Raw genomic sequence first — 21788 nt, forward strand, 5'->3', positions numbered from 1 at the left:
AGACAGAAGCCAAAGAGGAGCAGGAGAAAGGGAAAAGAAACAGATATCAAATCAAATTCATTATTATTTATTATTTATTTTTCTATTTTCAGTGAGTGTGTGGGCATGTGGTAACAATTAACCATTGAGGTGGCCAGGTGGCACATGTATTGGCCAATTAGCTCATGTAGTCTAATTTTGAATGGCAATGTTTTGAAATGGCAAACATGTGACTTTATGTCAGATTGTTGTGTGCAGAAAACCGTGTTCAGTGCATTTAAAAAGTGCCATTTTGAATAGCAAAATGTGTGTAAAGCAGAAAATGTGTTTAGAGTTTTGGAGACATGAGAAGAGGTTTTGCTCTCTGTGTGTCAGTAATAAATGTTATATTTGCAAGTTAGAGTTTAATTGATTTTTTTGGGAAATAATCAACACGCATGAGTGAGGGGGTACTTCTGGCATGGCAAAACAGCTCAAGGGGTACACAAGACAAAAAAGGTTGGGAACCACTGCTCTAGAGGACAGAACTGGTACCACACAACCCGGTGACAACACCATTGTTACAGGGACCAGCCAACTCCATGACTCCCACCTTGATGCAGTCTCCTGCTGAAGGACCAATCTATTACATTTTTTTTAACGATTGCTAAGTCACATTGTCAAAACTCTTCATACAGTCTGCATTACTAACATGCATCTTGGCCAAACACTTCATACATGTCTCAAAAGAAGCTTGTTCAACCATACACTGGCAACAATGTTCACTCAGAAAGCATACACAGTCATTCATAACACTCTGACCTACAAAACACTAACAACAGGAAGCATTACATACCGTAGTTTGAATGATTTTCACAAGAATGAATATTTCATTATAAGAATGATCTTTTGTAATCATAGACTGTACAACAGTCTATGATTGTACAACTGTAAAGTATTAGGCAACAAGAATGAATCAGAAACGCCGCAATTTGCTTCTATCCTTAAGGGTATTTTATTTTTTGCAGAAAGTAAGTTACGGTTTTTACTTAATTTACTACATTTACTTGTGTAAAATAAAAAGTGGAAAATTAAAACCAAAAAAGAAAACAGAAATTCCAGGGCTACAATACAATAGCAATCAACAAAAACATTTCTCACTCCTGAGGGTTCTGGTCCACCCTCTAGTCTGCATCTGGTCACATCTAATCTCTATATCTGTTTATTTCTCTCTCTTTCTCTCTCTCTCTCAGGAGCAGGAGGGGACGGTGGGGGAGTTGAAGAGGAGGATGGGGGAGGTGCAGAGAGAGAGAGACAGAGACACTGAGGCCCTCCGCAGACACACCAGTGATCTGACTTACATCAGCGACAGAGAGGAGAGGACCAAGAGAGAGCTGGAGGTGGGGGAGGGAAGGAGGGGAGGGGGGACAGACAAATCAGAATTGAAATGGCAATTTCATATTGTGTGTGTGTGTGTGTGTGTGTGTGTGTGTGTTGTAGGCGGCCCAACAGAGAGTGAAGACACTGGAGGCCAACATAGAGTCAGAGAGAGCTGCTCACCTGGAGTCTAAATTCAACTCTGAGATCATACAGGTAACACACACTCACACCTACACACACACAGTCACTGTCACTCTCACTCTTACTCTCACACACAGGACCTCTCAAAGCTAACTTAACACACACACACACACACACACACAGAGACACACACAGTCCTCTGTCTCCTGCATAAGTGCATTCAAATTGTGTTTGCGTGTGTTTGTGCGTGCGCACGCATGTGTGTGTTTGTCCGTGTGTGTGTGTGTGCGTGTGCGTGTGTGTGCATGTGTGTTTGTGCGTGTGTGTGTGTGTGTCCTAGCTGCGTATCAGGGACCTGGAGGGGGTGCTGCAGGTGGAGAAGGGCAGCCAGGCGGAGGCAGTGTCCAGCCTGGAGATGATGAGACAGCAGTTCAGGGAGGTGGAGAGAGCCTACGCACAGGAGAGGGACAAGGCCCTGGACACACACACAAAGCTCACGCAGTAAGACCACACACCTTGTCCTTGAGCGAGGCACTGAACTACTACTACTTCTTCTTCTTCTTCTTCTTCTTCAGACCACCAAGTATGTTTTTACAATAATCACAAATTGTGTGTGTGTCTGTGTGTCTGTGTCTGTGTGTCTGTGTGTGTGTGTCTGTGTGTGTGTGTTTCTAGGTTTGAGAAGGACTATCTGTCCTCTAAGGCAGAGTTGACTGTTGCCGTGGAGACGGAGAGGAGAGCAGTGGCAGAACTTACACACCAACTACTGGAGGAGAAAAGACTACACACAGACACACACACACAACTAGACCTGGTAACACACACACACACACACACACATACACTCACACACACAACTAGACCTGGTAACACACACACCCGCACAAACACAGACACACACACACACACACACAACTAGACCTGGTGGGTAATTCCCTCAACGTTGCTAATGGAAAATCCAGACTCATTTTGGAAAATGAAACGTATCAAAATAAGCCTGGATTTTCCTTTAGCGACGTTGACGGAATACCGCCCGGTAACACACACACACACTGTTTGTGTTTCTTTTTATGCTGTTGAGGAATGAGTAAGCAGCAAGTTTGTGTTGTGTTTCTTTTTGTTATTGGCTGTGTGTGTGTGTGTGTGTGTGTGTGTGTGTGTGTGTGTGTGTGTGTGTGTATACAGGCTGGTAAGAGGCAGGACGGTCTAGAACAAGCCTATGAGAGCTGTATGAGGGAGCTGCAGCAGCTACTGCAACAACACCAGGCTGTAGGACCACAAACCAAAGGTGTTTGTGTGTGTGTGTCTGTCTGTCTGTCTATGCGTTTGTGTGTATGTGTTAAGGCTGTGATGGTAAACGTATTCGGTACAGGACCTCTATCCTAATCTTGCGTGCACCTGTGTAGTAGTCGTGTGTGTGTGTGTGTGTGTGTGTGTGTGTGTGTGTGTGTGTGAGTGTGAGTGTGAGTGTGAGTGTGAGTGTGAGTGTGAGTGTGAGTGTGAGTGTGAGTGTGAGTGTGAGTGTGTGTGTGTGTGTGTGTGTGTGTGTGTGTGTGTGAGACACCATGTGACCATGTGGTCTCTCCTGTAGGGGAGGCAGGGAAGCACAGCCCCTCTGCTCTGTCTGCTCTGATGGACGAACTGAGGAGAACTTTGACCTCCTACCAACACACACTGGCCCAGACCACAGCACAGGTACACACACACACACACTGGACCAGACCAGGTACACACACACACACACACACACACACACACACACACACACATGTTCAGTGACCTTCAGCAGTGAGCGGACCTCTCTTTTCATCCAAAGTTTCTGGTTTGGGAAGGTTCTTATCTTGTTGTTGTTGTTGATGTTGTTGAGGATGAGGATGATGATGATGTTGATGTTGTTAATGATGTAATTGTTGATGTTGTTCTTGTTGATAATTTTGTTGATGATGGTGATGATGATGTTGTTAATATTGATGGTGGCGGTGGCGGCGGTGGCGGTGGCGGTGGTGATCAGGTCCAGGAGCTGAGGAGTGCATCAGAGAGGCAGGCCCAGGACAGGACATGTGACCAGGAGCTGATCTCAGAGCAGAGGAGGCAGATCCAGGTAAACCACTAAGTCCTCTCCTCCACCTCCACTCCCTCCTCCTAATCTCTTCTAAGAAGTGACCGAGCTGACCTGGGAGACGATATAGATAACAACAATGTGAAGTCTCCCCCTCTCTCTCTTTCACTCTCTCTCTCCTTCCCTCTCTAAATATCTTTCCATCTATGTCTGTCTAAATATCTTACCCCCTTTCACCCCCCCATCTCTCTTCCTCCCCGCCTCTCTCTCCCTCTCTCTATCTCCACCGCTTTCTCTCTGTCTCTCTTAATATCTCCCACCCCTCTCTCCTTCCCCATCTCTCTCTCTCTCTCTCTCTCTCTCCTCCCTCTCTCACTCCCTCCCTCTCTCACTCCCTCCCTCTCTCTGTCAGGAGGCGGGCTCGGCCGTGTCCAGCTCTCAGGAGGAAGTGATGCGTCTGCGTTCGGAACATGCCAATTGGTCGGCCCAGACCCAGAGGCTCCAATCAGAGCTAGACTCTGCCCAGCAGTGTCTGGAGAGGGAGAGGGACGAGCAGAGAGAGAGAGAGCGGGAGAGAGAAGAGGAGAGGCAGGAGGAGAGAGAGAGAGAAGAGGAGAGGAAGAAGGAGAGAGAGAGGGAGAGAGAAGAGGAGAGGCAGGAGGAGAGAGAGAGAGCAGCAGAGGTGCAGAAGTTGGCTCATCTCTACCAGAAAGACATCCAGGTACACACACACACACACACACACATATGCACCCACCCACACACACACACACACACACACACACACACACACACACACACACACACACAATCAGATAGACAGACAGACGGATATACACACACAGTCAGACAGACGGACACACACACACACACACACACACACGCACACACACAGAGCTGTGTGTAGTGTCCCCCCTGCTGTGAGACTGACCCTGTGTTTCACTATGACATCATCTCTGTCAGACTCAGTGGACAACAATAGAACCATTCAACTGTGTGTGTGGGGGTGTGTGCGTGTGTGTCTGTCTCTGTGTGTGCATGTCTGCGTGTGTACCTGTGTGTGTGCGTGTGCGTGTGTAGGAGAAGACAGCGTCCCTCCATGCTCTGTACCAGCGTCTGGTGGCTGGGTGCGTCCTGGTCTCCCCGCCCCACGGCATCCTGGGTACCTTTTCCTGGGCGGAGCTCTGTGATGTCATACAGCAACATGTCGACGCCCTGACCTCTGAGCTGTCCTGCGCCAACGAGAGGGTGAGAGAGAGAGAGAGAGAGAGAGAGAGAGTGTGTGCGTGTGTGCGTGCGTGTGTGTTTGTGAGACTCACTCAAGTCATTAACCACTCCACATATTTCATGTTAACATACTATCGTTTTGACATGTCGGTTAGGACATCTACTTTGTATTTTTTTCTAACAATTGTTTACAGACAGATTTTACTAGATCACAATTCTAGCGTGTCAGAAGTTTACATACCCTAAGTTGACTGTGCCTTTAAACAGCTTGGAAAATTCAAGAAAATTATGTCATGTCTTTAGAAGCTTCTGATTGACATCATTTGAGTCATTTGGAGGTGTATCTATGGATGTATTTTAAGACCTACCTTCAAACTCAGTGCTTCTTTGCTTGACATCATGGGAAAATCAAAGGAAATCAGCCAAGACCTCAAAAAAAGGACCTCCACAAGTCTGGTTCATCCTTGGGAGCAATTTCTATAACTGTAACCTGTAATAACTGTAAAGTGATAACGTTATACATTTTGTAGTATATATCGTATTTGATTCTTGTATGTGTGGTTTTATTTTTTTCCTTTTTTATTGACTGATTTTGCTAGGAGCCATCACAAAGATATTACACTGCACATTGTAGCCTACTATAGATCTGTCAGGAGGTATATTGGCATGTGTGGGTTGAACATTAGTGGGGTGTGGGGAAGTTTGTGTTCCTTTCTCTCTCTCCCTCTCTTTCTCTATCTCCGCTCTGTCTCTCACTCTCTCACTCTCCCTCTCTCTCTCCCTCTCTCTCTCTCTAGATCTCCCAGCTGGAGGGTGTGTGTGAGAGCAGGAGTGTGTGTGTGCGTGAGCTGCAGCAGAGCCAGGAGAGTGTGTTGGCACGTGTGGAGCAGAAGGTGAGACGGAGGGAGGAGGCCTGGAGCGCTCAGAGACGACACCTGGAGACTCAACACAACACCACACACAGCAAGGCCCAGGTAACACACACACACACACACACAGACACACACACACACACAGACGAGACCTGGATTCTCAACACAATAACACGCACACACTCACAGGCAACTCTCACCCCCCCCCCCCCTCCACCAGGCGTGGCAGGCCCAGGCAGAGCAGCTCCAGGAGCGGGTGTGTTCCCTGGAGGCCGAGCGCTCCCAGCTGGCCCCCCGCCTGCAGAGCCTCCAGAGGGAGGGTGGGGCCCTGCTGGCGGCCTGCGCCCTCCTGGGGGGCGCCCTCTCCCACCTCCACCGGCGCGCCCACGCCCTCGCCCAGCAGAAGGCCTACCTGCTGCAGCGCCTCAGCCACAGGGACGCTCTGGAGGGGGGCGTCAGGGCGCTGGTGGAGGCCCTGGGGGAGGGGGGGGAGGTGGAGGGGAGGAGGAGGAACGTGGGGGCTGGGGGTGCGGCGCTGAGGGCGTGGAGGAGGTGTGTGTTGGCGGTGCTGGCGGTGGGGCGTCTGTGTGTGTTGGGGAGGGGGTCCAGGGTGGTGCTGAGGCTGGAGGGGTGGGGTCCAGGAGGGGGGGGGCGAGGAGGAGACCTGTGTGTGTGTGTCGCCCCCGGCATAGAGGAGACGGCGCCGCCTACAGGTGAGCTGCAGAACACACATACACTCACACACACACGTCTATGTTACACAACCACAACACACACACACACACATGTCTATGTTACACAACCAGAACACATGGATATAACCATGGAGTAGTGTTTCAGGTCTCCAAGGTGTGTGTGTGTGTGTGTGTCCCAGGTCAAGAGGAGGAGGAGGAAGGGCGTGGTGGTGTGTGTGTGCGCTGGTTATGCAGTAAAGATCTCGCTTCCGTCATCCTCAGTTCCATGGCTGAAGTACAGGACGCACTAGCTGACAAAGGTAACACACACACACACACACACACACACACACACACACACACACACATATGTCTCATGTCATATCTCTGTCACTCTCTCTATTCTCAATTCAATTTCAATTTAAAAAGGCTTTATAGGCATGGGAAACATTTATATGTAATGTATGACTAGAATAAAGACATGATTAAACGGGGCTGTGTATATGTATAGTATAGGCCTACAGTTAAATAGATAATTTAAAATAGAAAAGCGTGGATGTGGGGAGCATGCAGCGCTCTGGCCTGTAGAGGGAGCTGCAGGACTGTGGTGGAGAGTGGATGGTCATCATCTACTCTCCACCACAGTAGACACTGCAGTTTAAAAAATATAAATACAAAGAAATGAGAACTGTGAAAACATTATAATAATAATATTAACTTTAATTTACAGTGGGGCAAAAAAGTATTTAGTCAGCCACCAATTGTGCAGGTTCTCCCACTTAAAAAGATGAGAGAGGCCTGTAATTGTCATCATAGGTACACTTCAACTATGAGAGACAGAATGGGGGGAAAGAATCCAGGAAATCACATTGTAGGATTTTTTATGAATTAATTGGTAAATTCCTCTGTAAAATAAGTATTTGGTCACCTACAAACAAGCAAGATTTCTGGCTCTCACAGACTTGTAACTTCTTCTTTAAGAGGCTCCTCTGTCCTCCACTCGTTACCTGTATTAATGGCACCTGTTTGAACTCGTTATCAGTATAAAAGACACCTGTCCACAACCTCAAACAGTCACACTCCAAACTCCACTATGGCCAAGACCAAAGAGCTGTCAAAGGACACCAGAAACACAATTGTAGACCTGCACCAGGCTGGGAAGACTGAATCTGCAATAGGTAAGCAGCTTGGTGTGAAGAAATCAACTGTGGGAGCAATTATTAGAAAATGGAAGACATACAAGACCACTGATAATCTCCCTCGATCTGGGGCTCCATGCAAGATATCACCCCGTGGGGTCAAAATGATCACAAGAACGGTGAGCAAAAATCCCAGAACCACACGGGGGGACCTAGTGAATGACCTGCAGAGAGCTGGGACCAAAGTAACAAAGGCTACCATCAGTAACACACTACGCCGCCAGGGACTCAAATCCTGCAGTGCCAGACGTGTCCCCCTGCTTAAGCCAGTACATGTCCAGGCCCGTCTGAAGTTTGCTAGAGAGCATTTGGATGATCCAGAAGAGGATTGGGAGAATGTCATATGGTCAGATGAAACCAAAATAGAACTTTTTGGTAGAAACTCAACTCATCGTGTTTGGAGGAGAAAGAATGCTGAGTTGCATCCAAAGAACACCATACCTACTGTGAAGCATGGGGGTGGAAACATCATGCTTTGGGGCTGTTTTTCTGCAAAGGGACCACGACGACTGATCTGTGTAAAGGAAAGAATGAATGGGGCCATGTATCGTGATATTTTAAGTGAAAACCTCCTTCCATCAGCAAGGGCATTGAAGATGAAACGTGGCTGGGTCTTTCAGCATGACAATGATCCCAAACACACCGCCCGGGCAACGAAGGAGTGGCTTCGTAAGAAGCATTTCAAGGACCTGGAGTGGCCTAGCCAGTCTCCAGATCTCAACCCCATAGAAAATCTTTGGAGGGAGTTGAAAGTCTGTGTTGCCCAGCGACAGCCCCAAAACATCACTGCTCTAGAGGAGATCTGCATGGAGGAATGGGCCAAAATACCAGCAACAGTGTGTGAAAACCTTGTGAAGACTTACAGAAAACGTTTGACCTCTGTCATTGCCAACAAAGGGTATATAACAAAGTATTGAGATGAACTTTTGTTATTGACCAAATACTTATTTTCCACCATAATTTGCAAATAAATTCTTTAAAAATCAGACAATGTGATCAAAGGCCTCTCTCATCTTTTTAAGTGGGAGAACATGCACAATTGGTGGCTGACTAAATACTTTTTTGCCCCACTGTATATAGCGCCTTTCAAAAAACCCAAGGACGCTTTACAAGGGAATGATCGGACAGACAAAACAGAAAACAAACAAAGCAAAACTGAAACAATGACTAGGGGCCAAAGGCCTTGGAGAACAGATGTGTTTTGAGGGCTAATTTGAAGGAGTCCAGGGTGGGGGCGTTGCGGATCACTATGGGGAGAGAGTTCCAGAGGGTAGGTGCAGCCACGCTGAAGGCTCTGTCCCCAAAGGTCCGTAGGTTGGTGCGGGGGGTGGATAGCAGGCCCATGTCTGCGGACCGCAGGTTCCGGGAAGGGGTATGCTGGGGGAGGAGGTCAGTTAGATACTGGGGGGCGCAGGCGTTGAGGGATTTGTATTATGTACAGAGATCAGGATGGTGTAAATAGTGCAGATACTTATTTACCGTCTTTACGGTGGTTGTGTTCCATTGGATGTCCTTTTACTGTCACAACAGTTCACACTCACTCTCTCTCTCTCTCTCTCTCTCAGGCTCCTCCTCTGCGGGGGTGGAGTCTGCAGCTCGCAGCAGCTTGTCCTGCCTCCTGGACCGCCTGCTCAGCCAATCAGACAGAGGCTTATGCCCGGCCCCCTACGGAGGGGACCAATCCTCCCTGGCTCACAGGCTGGGGCGGGGCCTACACACACTGACAGGCCAGCAGACCAGCAAGGTCAGACACACACACACTCAGACTATCATCATGTTCTATAATATAGATGGTTAGGTGTAGTGTAGTATATATTTAGATGTGTTTATATTTATGTTTATATAGTGTGTTTATATATTTATGTTTACAGTGGCTATCAAAAGTCAACACACCCCTTCACTTTTTCCACATTTTGTTGTGTTATAGACTCAATTTAAAAATTGGCATCAATCCACACACAATACCCCATAATGACAAAGTGATATAGTGTGTTTATATATATTTATATAGTATATTTATGTTTTTATAGTGTGTTAATATATAGTAAGTAAAGTTTATTTATATAGCACCTATCACAGACCAGCGGTCACAAAGTGCTTTACATAGGCTATAGGCTATAGCTATATATAATTAAAGAGCAAAAGTAATAGCAGGTTAAAAGAAATAGGTAAACAAGTGACAATAAAAACAAGAAGCAAATAACAAGTGTACAACAAATAATAACAAGACAAAAAAAAGACAGGCTTTTGGGGTTAGTACAGGACAGTCTTGAGCTGTTTTTTAAATGCTTTGACCGAGACCGTTGATCTAAGTTCCAAGGGTAGAGCATTCCAAAGTTTGGGAGACTGACCATGTACAGTGCCTTGCAAAAGTATTCACCCCCCTTGGCTTTTTACCTATTTTATTACATTACAACCTGTAATTTAATCATTTTTTTAATCAGAATTTTATTTGATGAATCTGCACAAAATAGTGTTTGTGCAGATGGATGGTGCTTAATACAGGGATATTCTTGAGCAAAACCTGTACCAGTCTATAAGTGATTTGAGACTAGGATGGAGGTTCACCTTCCAGCAGGACAACGACCCCAAGCATACTGTTAAAGCAATTTGTTTTATAACCCAACCCTGACTTGTACTTCTCAACAACTTTGTCTCGGACTTGTTTGGAGAGTTCCTTGGTCTTCATGGCAGTGTTTGGTTGGTGGTGCCTCTTGCTTAGGTGTTGCAGCCTCTGGGGCCTTTCAGAAAAGGTGTGTATATACTGACAGATCATGTGACACTTAGATTGCATACAAGTGGACTTCATTTCACTAATTATGTGACTTCTGAAGGTAATTGGTTGCACCAGAAGTTTTTAGGGGCTTCATAACAAAGGGGGTGAATACATACGCACATGCCAATTTTCAGTTCTTTATTTTTTTAAATTCTTTTTTTATATCTATATTTCTCATTTCATTTAAAAACTAACACTATTTTGTGCAGATTCATCAAATAAAATTCTGATTAAAAAAATGTTTAAATTACAGGTTGTAATGTAATAAAATAGGTAAAAAGCCAAGGGGGGTGAATACTTTTGCAAGGCACTGTATATATACATATATATGTATATAGTGTGTTTATATATTTATATGTATAGTGTTTTATATATTTATGCAGTGTGTATATATGTATGTTTATTTAGTGGGTTTATATATTTATATTTATATAGTGGGTTTATATATGTATTAGTATATAGTGTTCATATGCTTATATAGTGTGTTTATATATTTATATAGTGTGTTTATATATGTATATAGTGTGTTTATATATGTTTATATATTTATATACAGTGTTTGTATATTTATATAGTGTGTTTATATATGTATATAGTGTGTTTATATATGTATATAGTGTATTTGTATATTTATATAGTGTGTTTGTGGGTGTGTCTCAGTGTCTCGTGGCGTGTCTGCAGCAGCACTTCCTGCTGTTCACACAGCGTCTTCACGCGGCCGAGGTGGAGAGGCGGAGCCTCAGAGTGGAGGTCACACGCCTCAGACGCATCGCCAGGGGAGACCACGCCCCCCACACCAAGGACCCCTGCCACCTGGTAAGTGCCCTGTGTGTGTATCTGTGGGTGTGTTCGGGAGTTTGTGTGTGCGTGTGTGTGTGTGCATGCGTGTGTGTAACTCTGTGCTGTGGTGTGTGTGTGTGTGTGTGTGTGTGCAGGTGCCAGCGGAGAGGTTTGAGAGTGTGTGTGTGGAGCTGAGACAGGCGTTGCAGCGGGAGCAGCAGGCGCAGCATCTCCTGAGCGAGCAGGCTGAACAGCTGCAGCTGCTGCAGCGACGCATGGACCTGCAGGCTGCAGAACTTACAGACAGACAACACACACTCAGCCAGGCTGTACAGGTACACCCACACACACACACACACACACATACACACACACACTCACACAAACACAAACGCATGGACCTGCTGTCATCTCTCCCTCTCTATCCCGCTCCCTTCCTCTATCTCTCTCTCTCCCTTTCTCCCTCTATCTCTCTTTTTCTCTCTCTCCATAGAGTCTGTCTGAGGCGAAGCAGGAAGTGCGTCGTAGGGAGCAGTCGCTGAGGGTTCTGGGTAAGCGTGTTTCTGGTCTGCAGCAGGAGAAGGCGGGGCTAGAGGAGAGTGTTCGCCACGCTGAAAACGCCCTACGCATGGCGGCCAAGTACGCACTACTCATTATCCCCTACACACTACACACTACACACTAACTCCTACACACTACACCCTACCCATTACCCCCTATACACTACACCCTACCCATTACCCCCTACCCATTACCTCCTACACCCTGTACACTACACCCTACCTATTACCCCTACACCCTATACACTACACCCTACACACTACACACTGCACACTGCATGTTACACACCACACACTAAAATAATAATAATAATAATAACAGTACTGTACAGTACACCCTACATACAGTACTACACTACATACTATACACTATACACTACACACATACTACACACTACATACTATACGCTATACCCTACATATTATAGCTTAACCACTACACACTACATCCAACACCAGATATCAGTGTGGTATTATCCTTAGTAATGCTTACTGTGTGTGGTGTGTGTGGTGTGTGTGTGTGTGTGTGTGTGTGTGTGTGTGTGTATATATACATATACATGTGTGTGTACTGTGTAGATGTAAGGACTCGCTAGCCAGCTACATGAGGGCTGCAGAGAGTAGCTACAGAGAGGTGAGTACTCATAACACTGTGTGTGTGTCTGTGTCTGTGTCTGTCTGTCTGCGTGCGTGCGTCAGGACTGAAAAAATAGATTGTGATAATTTTCCTCTATGTTGGTTGGGCGTTACCCTCTTTGTTGACCTCTATTTTAAGCTCTTTGTTGACCTCTATCTTAACCTCTGGTGACTTCTATCTTAATTGTCTATCTTATCTGTTGACCTCTGTGTTAACCGCAGGTCAAAGACAGCATCGTCCAACACCAATCTTCCTCCACTGGGGAGGACGCCCCCCCCCGTCAGTTACCCAGAATGCTCCTGGAGCTGATGGGACCAGAGAGGCTGCTGGGAGGTCCGGAGGTGGCGGCTTGTCAGGTGGGACCAGCAGGCAACCAATCAGGAGCAGGCAGGAAGTTACACGGGGGTCAGTCGATTGGCTGATGAAGAGAGGGAGAGAGACAGAGAGAGCAAGAGTACATTCTTTACTGTGTCCATCACAGAGAAACATTAGATGGATGCATTACATCTAGTTAGAGGGAGGGAGGGAGGGAAGAAAGGAAGGAAGGAAGGATGGGAGGGTACATTTCCAGAGAATTGGGACAGATCCCTGGCCCACTCTGACACGTCTCTCCTCTCCTCCAATCACAGAGCTTGGTCTCCACCTTCTCTGAGGTGTACCAGGCAGCATGCTCCCGAATTGGCTGGTTGGAGCGGGAGGTCTCCTCCCACCAGACTCATGTCTCCGCCCTCCGGACAGAGCTGCACGACGCCTGTCTCCGAGACAACCAGAGCTACGTCCCCGTAAGATGACATCATCACTACTAACCCCTACCTCCTAACCCTTAACTCCTAACTAGCCCTAACCTCTAGACTTTCTGTGTGCGTGCGTGCGTGTGTGTGTGTGTGTGTGTGTGCGTGATAGCGTGCAGGATGGACTGGATAGCGTGCGTGCGTGCAGGTTAATTACTGCTTCCTGCAGTTGACTTAACTTCCTGGAGTATGAGTCCACTGGACCAGATGCTACACACACACACACACACACACACACACACACACACACACTAGGGATGGGACAGAATAATCGATTATTAAGTCAATTTTAAAAATGTGGACCACAAAAATTCCCCATTCAATTTTTTAATTTTTATAAGAGGTGTGTGTGTGTGTAACCTTTGACCTCTTATTGTGTCAGGTAACAGAATCCGTGACCCCGCCCCTGTCTGACCCCTCGGAACCCCCGCTTGACCCAGGAGCTCTCCCCCCTGACCCCATCAACCCCTCCTTCCCCCAGCCCAGCCCCGCCCCCTCCCTCTCAGCCCCGCCCAGGAAGACCAAGGGAAGCAAGAAGACCCCCAAGAAGACTCGCCCCCCTCCCTCCAAGACTGGTCCCAAGAGGTAGACTGTGTGTGTGTGGGGATGGGATGCGTGTGTGCGTGTGTGCGTGCGTGCGTGCGTGCGTGTTACCTGTGTAAGGACAGAAGGAGCTGTGTTAGCTGGAAGGACCTGTTTATCATTAAAAAACAGAGGGTTTCCTAAAGCATCTGTGTGAGTGTGGTTCTTCAGTCCTCTGATGGATGGATGTATGGGCACAGGTTACAAGCTATTAAATCTCACACCAAATAATCTCTTAAAATAAATTCAACTACAATGACCTGAGAAGAGCGAATGCACATCACTGAATAAGATTTTCAGCACTGCTACAGTACAAATATACTTTTACCAATCAGCCAATCAGTAAGGATATTTCCATAAATATGTCAAATGTTTTTATAAATCAGAAACCACAACTTTGAGTTTGTCACTCCACATAAAAATGGAGCAATATAGCACCAAAAAGCTTCAATAAATCATCTCACAAGAAAGCGATCCGTTTTCCCCCTCATATTTCTCTTTTTTAACGTTTGTTGTTATCCTTCACACTGGCTGTCAATCAATGTGTCACGTTCTAATAATTCCCAACATCAACTGCACAAACTGTTTTTGTGGGCTGTGTATTTCAGAAAACATACAATTCAACAAGCCATTCAGGTTTTCCATATCTTTGCTACATCGCCAATTGGGTCTCATTGGGCGCTGTGTTGAACAATTCCCCCGCCTTTATGTGACACCAGATGGTAAGGAATAACTAGTCCAATATCATTATTCCGTTTTCTATACAGATTGTAAGCTTTCAAATGATGTGCCATGCATTGAAATCTGCAAATATTTGAAGAAGATATGCGTCTGTGAATGTTGGTCCACCTGAAATCACGAATTTCACACTTCGGCACAGCCAAGTAATGGGCGGTAGCAATAGCTGGTTAACCCCGCCCCCAATCACTCCCCCACTAGACTGACAGCTGTCAGCTATCAATAATCTGTCAGTGCTAGTCACTGGGTCAGATAGACTTTTCAAAGAGAATAACAGTGTAGCTGTTGGATACCCCCAAGTAGGGTAATATTTGGGAAGCAACGGAAAATACCGGAGGAGTTTTTTGATGAGAGCATTTACCCCACTCTGCGTTACAGTAAAAGCGTTGATGGCGTTTTTTGTGTAGCTTGCATGCTTTTCTCATCAGGAGACATGATTCTGAGAACGAAGCCACTTACTGACTAATGCAAAGAAAATAGTTTCAAGACACTTGTCAACTCCAGCTCACATTAGTGCCCAACTGCGAGCAGGTGAATTTGTTGATGTTGCTTCGGGAAAGAGCCAGTCTATCTATTCCAAATTAGATCGCTCACACCAACAAGCAGTAGAGCGCAATAAACATGGACTGAAAGCAGTCATCGATCTAATTGCTGTTTGCGGACAGCAAAATATACCCATTCGAGGCCACACTGATGAGCGAAGTAATTTCCAGGCGCTTCTGAAATACCGTGCTGAAGGAGATGAGAATCTGAAAGAATATTTCGAAAATGCACCAAGTAACGCAAAGTACTTTAGTCATCAAATCCAGAACGAGTTGATTGAACTATGTGGGAAACAGATTCAAGACAAAATTCTCAACAAATGCAGGGATGCCAAGTGGTTCACCTTATTGGCTGATGAGACTGCTGATATAAGCAACGTTGAACAAGTAGCTCTCGTAGTAAGATACGTGGACTGTTTTGATTGCAGCTACTCTGTGCGAGAGGATTTTTTGGGATTTTTTTTCTACTGCTGACACAACAGGCGAGACCTTGACCCAACTTCTGTTAAACCGATTAAGAGAACTGGATCTGGATCCTGCTCGTATGGTTGGACAGGGGTATGATGGCGCTGGGAATGTCAGTGGGAAGGTGCGAGGCGTTCAGGCGCGCATCAGAGTACAGTACCCTGCTGCCGTCTATGTGCACTGTAGAAATCATGCGCTAAACCTAGCGATTGTGCACTCAACGAAAATCCCTGTGGTCCGCAATACTCTGCAAACAAGTCGAGAGATAGTAACCTTCATCACAGCCTCCCCAAAGCGCTTACAGTGCTTACTGAGCAACAGTAGCAGCAAAAAATGCCTCCAAAAGTTCTCTGATACCCGCTGGTCTCAACATGATATGTGTCTGTCTACTATAATCGAAAACTACGAGGACGTGTTAACCACACTGGCTGAGCTGAAAACAGACACTGACGCCAAATGCAGCTCCACAGCATCCTCCCTCACTCGGGCCATGGAGACCTTTGAATTCATCGTCTGTCTAATCATTACTCAGGAGCTTCTTCACTGCCTGACACCGCTGAGTAATGGCTTACAGAATCCAAAATGCGAGCTACCTATGGCCGCTCAAATGGCCACGGATCTTGTGAGTGTGCTTGAGCACAAAAGAGATGACTCCACATACAGCGATATATGGGGAAAAACATGCTCTCTGGCTGCGATTGTTGATGTTGTCCCTTCACTGCCTCGCATCGCCAAAAGACAAGCCCACAGGTCTAACACACCTGCAGAAAACCCACAAGAGTAATGGAAAATAACCATTTTCTTTCGGTTCATCGACCACCTGACCACAGAGGTGAGAGACAGAGTATGCCTTGCACTGCCACGTCTTAAAGCCCAGTACCTTCTACCCGACAAATTGCCACTGTTGACGGACAGTTTATGGAGGGAGATCAAGGAGGAGTATGGTGCGCTGATGCCCAGTGTTGACACTGCAGATATGGAGCTTAATCTGTGGAGGGAGCGCAACAGGCCGCATGATACACCTGTCACCAGTGACATCCTCCAAGTTCTGAGACTAACCGCAGACTTCTACCCCAACCTGCATACTGTCATGAAGGTTCTCCTAACAATGCCCGTGTCCACTGCCAGTGCGGAGCGTTCATTCATCTGTTTACGTCGCTTGAAGACATATCTCCGGAACAGCATGACAGACAAGAGACTGAGTGGACTTGCCCTTATGAATATACATCATGATATTCCTATTGATGCGGAGGCCATTCTGCTGGAGTTTGATGCAACGGGGAGGCGCAGACTTCACTTCAAATAGGTAGGAACATTTTATGATTTTATTGCCAGTCGGATTGGTTTGGTCTTGCTTTTATTGTTAAGTGGTGCAGCGGCTTCTGTCTGGGCTAGCCTATATTGTCACATATCTGGTCGTTGAAACGTGTATGCTGCTGTGTGTGTTGTAGGCCTAAAGTGAGTGCAAAACTCTCGTTTCGGTGCTAGCCTATGTATTGGTGCGCTGTCACAGTGTCACCAAATAGGCCCTTTGTTTTCCCCATGTGTTAGGTGCGCATGCGCTGTCACCTGGGCTGTTTTCATCTGTGTTTCGAGGTCGTCACGGCATAATGGGAACGCCCACCTGGCGGGCAAAACAAATCTTTCTTCCGCTGCCTGCCAGCTATTTTATCAGGTTTTTACCAAGTAATTAGTTGTTTGACAAAATGCTGGATAGTTGCTGTGCAATCGGGTGCACTAACCGACGAGGAGACGACCCTGGGTTGGGCTTCTACAGAATTCTGTCAGAAAAAGAAAAACTCAGAGGAGAAGATTAAGCTCAAGTAAACACTGATGATTTTAATTATTTACTTAGCCACTTTACTCGATTATACTGAGCCAATTATCACTATTGCACTATTGTCATTGTTCATATTGTATTCCACCCCTGTACATTGTACCGCACATTTCAAATCTTTTATCTAGTATTTTTTGTATATATAGTTATTTTCTAATCTTGTGTCTGTACATATATTGGATTGACTGTACATATAATCCATGTCTGTACTCTGTACATATATTGGATTGACAATAAAGTTGACTTTGACTAGCCTAGTTATTCAATTTTTAGTCATTATCTTTGCATAATCGTTCTGACATGGTTTGTTGTTGTGGACGCTACCAGCTTGGAGTTGGTTGTGTAGGTCCTTTAGCTAGCTAGCTAACATTAGCATTATTGACCCATCCAGATCTAACAGATAACTGTACTTCTGGACGCTTTCATCCTGGCGGCAGTGTGAGGGGAAAGATTCTCCACAAGATATATGTAGACATCACCGAACTGCAGCTCTGGCAGCGACTTCGCTGTTTTTACTGATTGAAATACTGCGGCGGGTGCTCTAATAATTAATAATAATAATAATTTTGCCATTTAGCAGACGCTTTTATCCAAAGCGACTTACAATTACGAATTACAGGGACATTCCCCCTGGAGTAACTGAGGGCTAAGTGCCTTACCCAAGGGCACACTAGTAGTGGTGTGGCTTCAGGCGGGATTTGAACTCACAACCTTCCGATCCCAAGTCCAACTCACTATCCACTAGACCACCACTACCCCACTGCTCTATATGGATCGCAAGTGCCCAAAATGTGTAGTTTGTTCACATATCTTTGTTTTTCTTCTTTTGAGAGGTGATCTAAATAATTGTTGCTTGAAACAGGTGGTTAATGACAGGTCAGTGGTGCAGTTCTACGGAGTTTCCACTATGTTTTGGCCGCCAGGGCTCTGCGCCAGTCACGTGACTGAAAACTATGAATAGGTGATACAATCATCCAACCTATGTATATTGTAGGCTAGTCTGCGCTATTTCTGCGAAGTTTTTTACGTTTCTGTGCGTACTATGAAATCGAATCCTGCCGGCGACACTGCATACTTTAAGAGGGGATAAGGTATTAAACTACCAACAACAAGGTCCAACAAAGTCTATCACATCAAATAATAATCTAGGGATGTATAGTAATTAATTACTGTCTTTATCCAATCTGTGGTCCAAATGTTCTTTAAAGATATGCAAATTAACTCATATTTTAAGTAGATAATGCATCATTTCATTTGCATATTTAAACAGAACATTTCTGAAAACTTGTAATACAAAAAAATATTGTCTCAATGTAAGTAATCAACTGGGGAAGTTTCATGGTGATATCTATTAGGTAAAATGTTTTACCCATCAAAAAGTCGACTGCCATATTCTGCTCCCCTTCGCGTGAGTCGCACGTAGCTCGGGCTGTGCTTGTGATAGAGACATGAGCCAGATGTCCTTTATGCGCCTGGGTTTCCTAAATACGTAGAGACCAACCCCGAGTCGATCAGAACTGAGCTATGGTAACTTTCCCGCACCTACCGCACAATACCTCCGGAAAACCGCAGAAATTAGGCATACACCGGTAGGGGGTAGGTGCGGGAAAGTTACCATAGCTCATCGTAGGAATCATTGATCGACTCGGGGTTGGTCTCTACGTGTTTAGGAGACTCAGGCGCATAAAGAACATGAAAGGGCTCGTGTCTCTATCACAACCACAGCACAGCTACGCGCGAATCATACGAAGGGGAGCAAGATATGGCAGGGGACTTTTTCTGTCAAAACTCCGGTTTTGAAGAAAAGCACTCCATACCTTTAAGAGGTGATGATAACCACTAATAAGCTGCCAAACCAAAAGGTCTATCATATCAAAACATAATCTAGGGATGTATAGGAATAAAAAAAAAATCACATCTAGAATTTGCCCAGAATTTGGTAATGAAAAATGGTTTGGCCCAAGGACTACTAACCCTTTTTTCCCGGGAGGCAGGTGGCTAAAGTAGTCAGGAGCTTCGCTGAAGGTGGGCGTACGTTCGGCCAATCAGAGGCAGGTGGGCGTGCATTACGCTGAAGGTGGGCGTGCATTACGCTGAATGCGGGTACAAAAAAAATAACGCCTCTGCTATCGCTATCATTCTGACAATGCCGACTAAAAAGCAGTGTGCCCTAATGCAGTGGTGGAAGCTTATATGTATTCAAGAACAGACGATCATACTAGAACAAATGATCCGAAATAGAAGAAGAAGACATCGGAGATGGGGTGTACGACCATTGAACCAGACGAGACAGGTGGAGGGTGAATTTGCTGTGCTTATCCGGCCACTGAGAGACCTCGACGCGGAGATGCACTTCGAATATTTTCGGATGTCGGCAGGTAGATTTGACGATTTGGTTCGTCGTCTGAAACCATTGATCGCGCACCAGTCGACACACACGATGCCTATAGACATTCATCAGAGACTGGCAATCACACTGCGATTTTTGGCTTCAGGTGAGACCCAACAGGCTGTGGCAGCTAGCTACAAACTGGCGTCGAGCACAGTGTCCTCCATCGTTTCGGAGGTCTGTGAAGCTTTATGGAAAGCACTGCAGCCAGAGTTCCTTCCCTGCCCTTCTGTCTCCCAGTGGGAAGCTATTGCAGCTGATTTTTGGCGACTGTGGAACTTTCCGAACTGTGTCGGCAGCGTAGATGGAAAACACGTGAACATCAGGGCAGCGCCGCGCGCCGGCAGCGACTACGAGGGTGCCCACTCCATTGTCCTGATGGCTACCTGCGACGCCAGATATCGGTTTACCATGGTGGATGTCGGGGGGTACGGACGGGAAAGTGGCGGAGGCATCTTCAGGGAGAGCAGATTCGGTTCTATGCTGCTTGAACACAAACTGAACCTGCCCCCACCTGCCACTCTCCCTGGAACAGGTGTTAAAATCCCACATGTGATCGTTGGTGATGCTGCGTTCCCACTACACAACAACCTCATGCGCCCCTTCCCAGGTAGGTCACAGACATCGAATTCTATTTGTATTATTCATTGGATAAAGTAGTCTGTGAAATGCCTGTAATGTGCTACCGATTTCCTATTCATTCATACTCTGTATGTATTTTGTTTTGCTAAATAGGTCAGAACATGACAATGGAAAAGAGGATCTACAACTGCCATCATTCAAGAGCCAGACGGGTGATTGAGAATGCATTTGGCATTTTGGTGGCACGGTGGAGAATCCTTGGGCGAGCACTGGTATATCTGCCAGACAAAGCAGTGAAGATCGTCAAAGCTTGTATAGCTCTTCACAACTTCCTGGCCTACGCTGATGAGGCCAACACACCTGTGAGAAGGTGAGAATTGTCCCGCCTATATTACAGCCATCCATGGTGGATGTAATAAGTAGATTGAGGTCAATTGATAGAGTATAGATAGTACATTTGCCATATATGGCAAAATAAACGTTGTTCTACTCTATTCCATCCAGATACATCCCTGCAGGCTTCACTGACTCCGACACAACAGGGGCACCTCAGGCAGGCGAGTGGCGAAGAGTGGTGGCAGGGGACCCAGGTGTGTTTGAGCCCATCAATCGTCAGAGCCTTTCAAGCGCCCGTTCCACCAGAGCGGCAACGGCTGTACAGGATGACCTGACATCCTTCTTTCAAACACCCCATGGCAGAGTGTCGTGGCAGGACACCACAGTGTGTCATGGTCAACTTGATCAGTGAAGTGTACTGTTAAAGTAATGTTTCACCGATTCGCGACACCATATCAGATTTTTGTCATCCTGCCCTGTCTTGCTTGTCTGGGATCAATAAAGTTTTTTTAATCTTTATCTTGGACTGAATCTGATACTTTATTATACTACAATACTGTGCAGTACCGGCTGGCAGCATTTAACAGTGCAATTGTTATACGTTTCACACAAACACTCTTAAATATTGCACACAAAGTATATATAACATCTCTAAACACCACACACTTGGATCAATGAAGTTGTCGGAGTCTTTATCTTGGACTGAATCTGATAATTTATTAAAGTGCAACAGCAATTCACAGTGAAATCGTTATACATGTCACACTCAAAGTATATATAACATTAGTAAGCACTGCACACAATCAAAGTATTAAACACTGCACACAAACAAAGTCTATTTGTTGCCAAAAGTCTCTTCGTTGACAAGTCCAAAAGTCTACTCGCTGGCTGCTTCTTCATGCATGGCGAACAACGTCTTATGTAGATTGAAGATCGCCCTTGACCTCAAATGCGGCGGCAGGTTCCGCAGACCGTCTGCAATGGTTTGCCCAACCCGGCAAAACTCATCTTCTGAGGCACTGGACAGCTGGAGTTGTCCTGCCTCCCTGCGTTCATTTAATTCAGACAGCCGCTCTCTCATCAGGCCCTCTTCGCGGTCCTTCTTCTTCCTCTTCTGTGCCACCCTTGGGCTGGGGGACAGAGGAGATGGCTGTGCAGCCTGCCGACACTCAACCCGGGATGTCGACGGGTGTGAAGGTGGGCTTGGTGAAGGTGAAGGTGGACTGTTTGGTCGGGAAACTGTGTCCGCCTCTGCTTTCACAG

General features: G+C 46.1%; 1 protein-coding gene across 1 annotated transcript in view; it reads left to right on the forward strand.

The window, feature by feature from the left end:
* The window catches only part of ccdc171 (coiled-coil domain containing 171), a gene marked incomplete at both ends in the record, with an annotated part of 31677 nt that extends 10137 nt beyond the window's left edge, over window positions 1–21540 (forward strand). The window contains 21 exons of the mRNA XM_080544035.1: window positions 1212–1358; window positions 1459–1551; window positions 1820–1945; window positions 3491–3580; window positions 3951–4090; window positions 4208–4259; window positions 4619–4786; window positions 5563–5733; window positions 5858–6350; window positions 9076–9254; window positions 10947–11102; window positions 11222–11401; window positions 11560–11705; window positions 12206–12260; window positions 12485–12619; window positions 12893–13045; window positions 13437–13639; window positions 19907–20217; window positions 20475–20559; window positions 20694–20844; window positions 21487–21540. Coding sequence (XP_080400161.1) covers window positions 1212–1358; window positions 1459–1551; window positions 1820–1945; window positions 3491–3580; window positions 3951–4090; window positions 4208–4259; window positions 4619–4786; window positions 5563–5733; window positions 5858–6350; window positions 9076–9254; window positions 10947–11102; window positions 11222–11401; window positions 11560–11705; window positions 12206–12260; window positions 12485–12619; window positions 12893–13045; window positions 13437–13639; window positions 19907–20217; window positions 20475–20559; window positions 20694–20844; window positions 21487–21540 — 3288 coding nt within the window. The remainder of the gene's footprint in view (window positions 1–1211; window positions 1359–1458; window positions 1552–1819; window positions 1946–3490; window positions 3581–3950; window positions 4091–4207; window positions 4260–4618; window positions 4787–5562; window positions 5734–5857; window positions 6351–9075; window positions 9255–10946; window positions 11103–11221; window positions 11402–11559; window positions 11706–12205; window positions 12261–12484; window positions 12620–12892; window positions 13046–13436; window positions 13640–19906; window positions 20218–20474; window positions 20560–20693; window positions 20845–21486) is intronic.
* Window positions 21541–21788: the final 248 nt, after the last annotated feature.

The sequence above is a fragment of the Nansenia antarctica genome (genome assembly GCF_963989245.1).
Source record: "Nansenia antarctica genome assembly, chromosome: 13".
Taxonomy (NCBI): Eukaryota; Metazoa; Chordata; class Actinopteri; order Argentiniformes; family Microstomatidae; genus Nansenia; species Nansenia antarctica.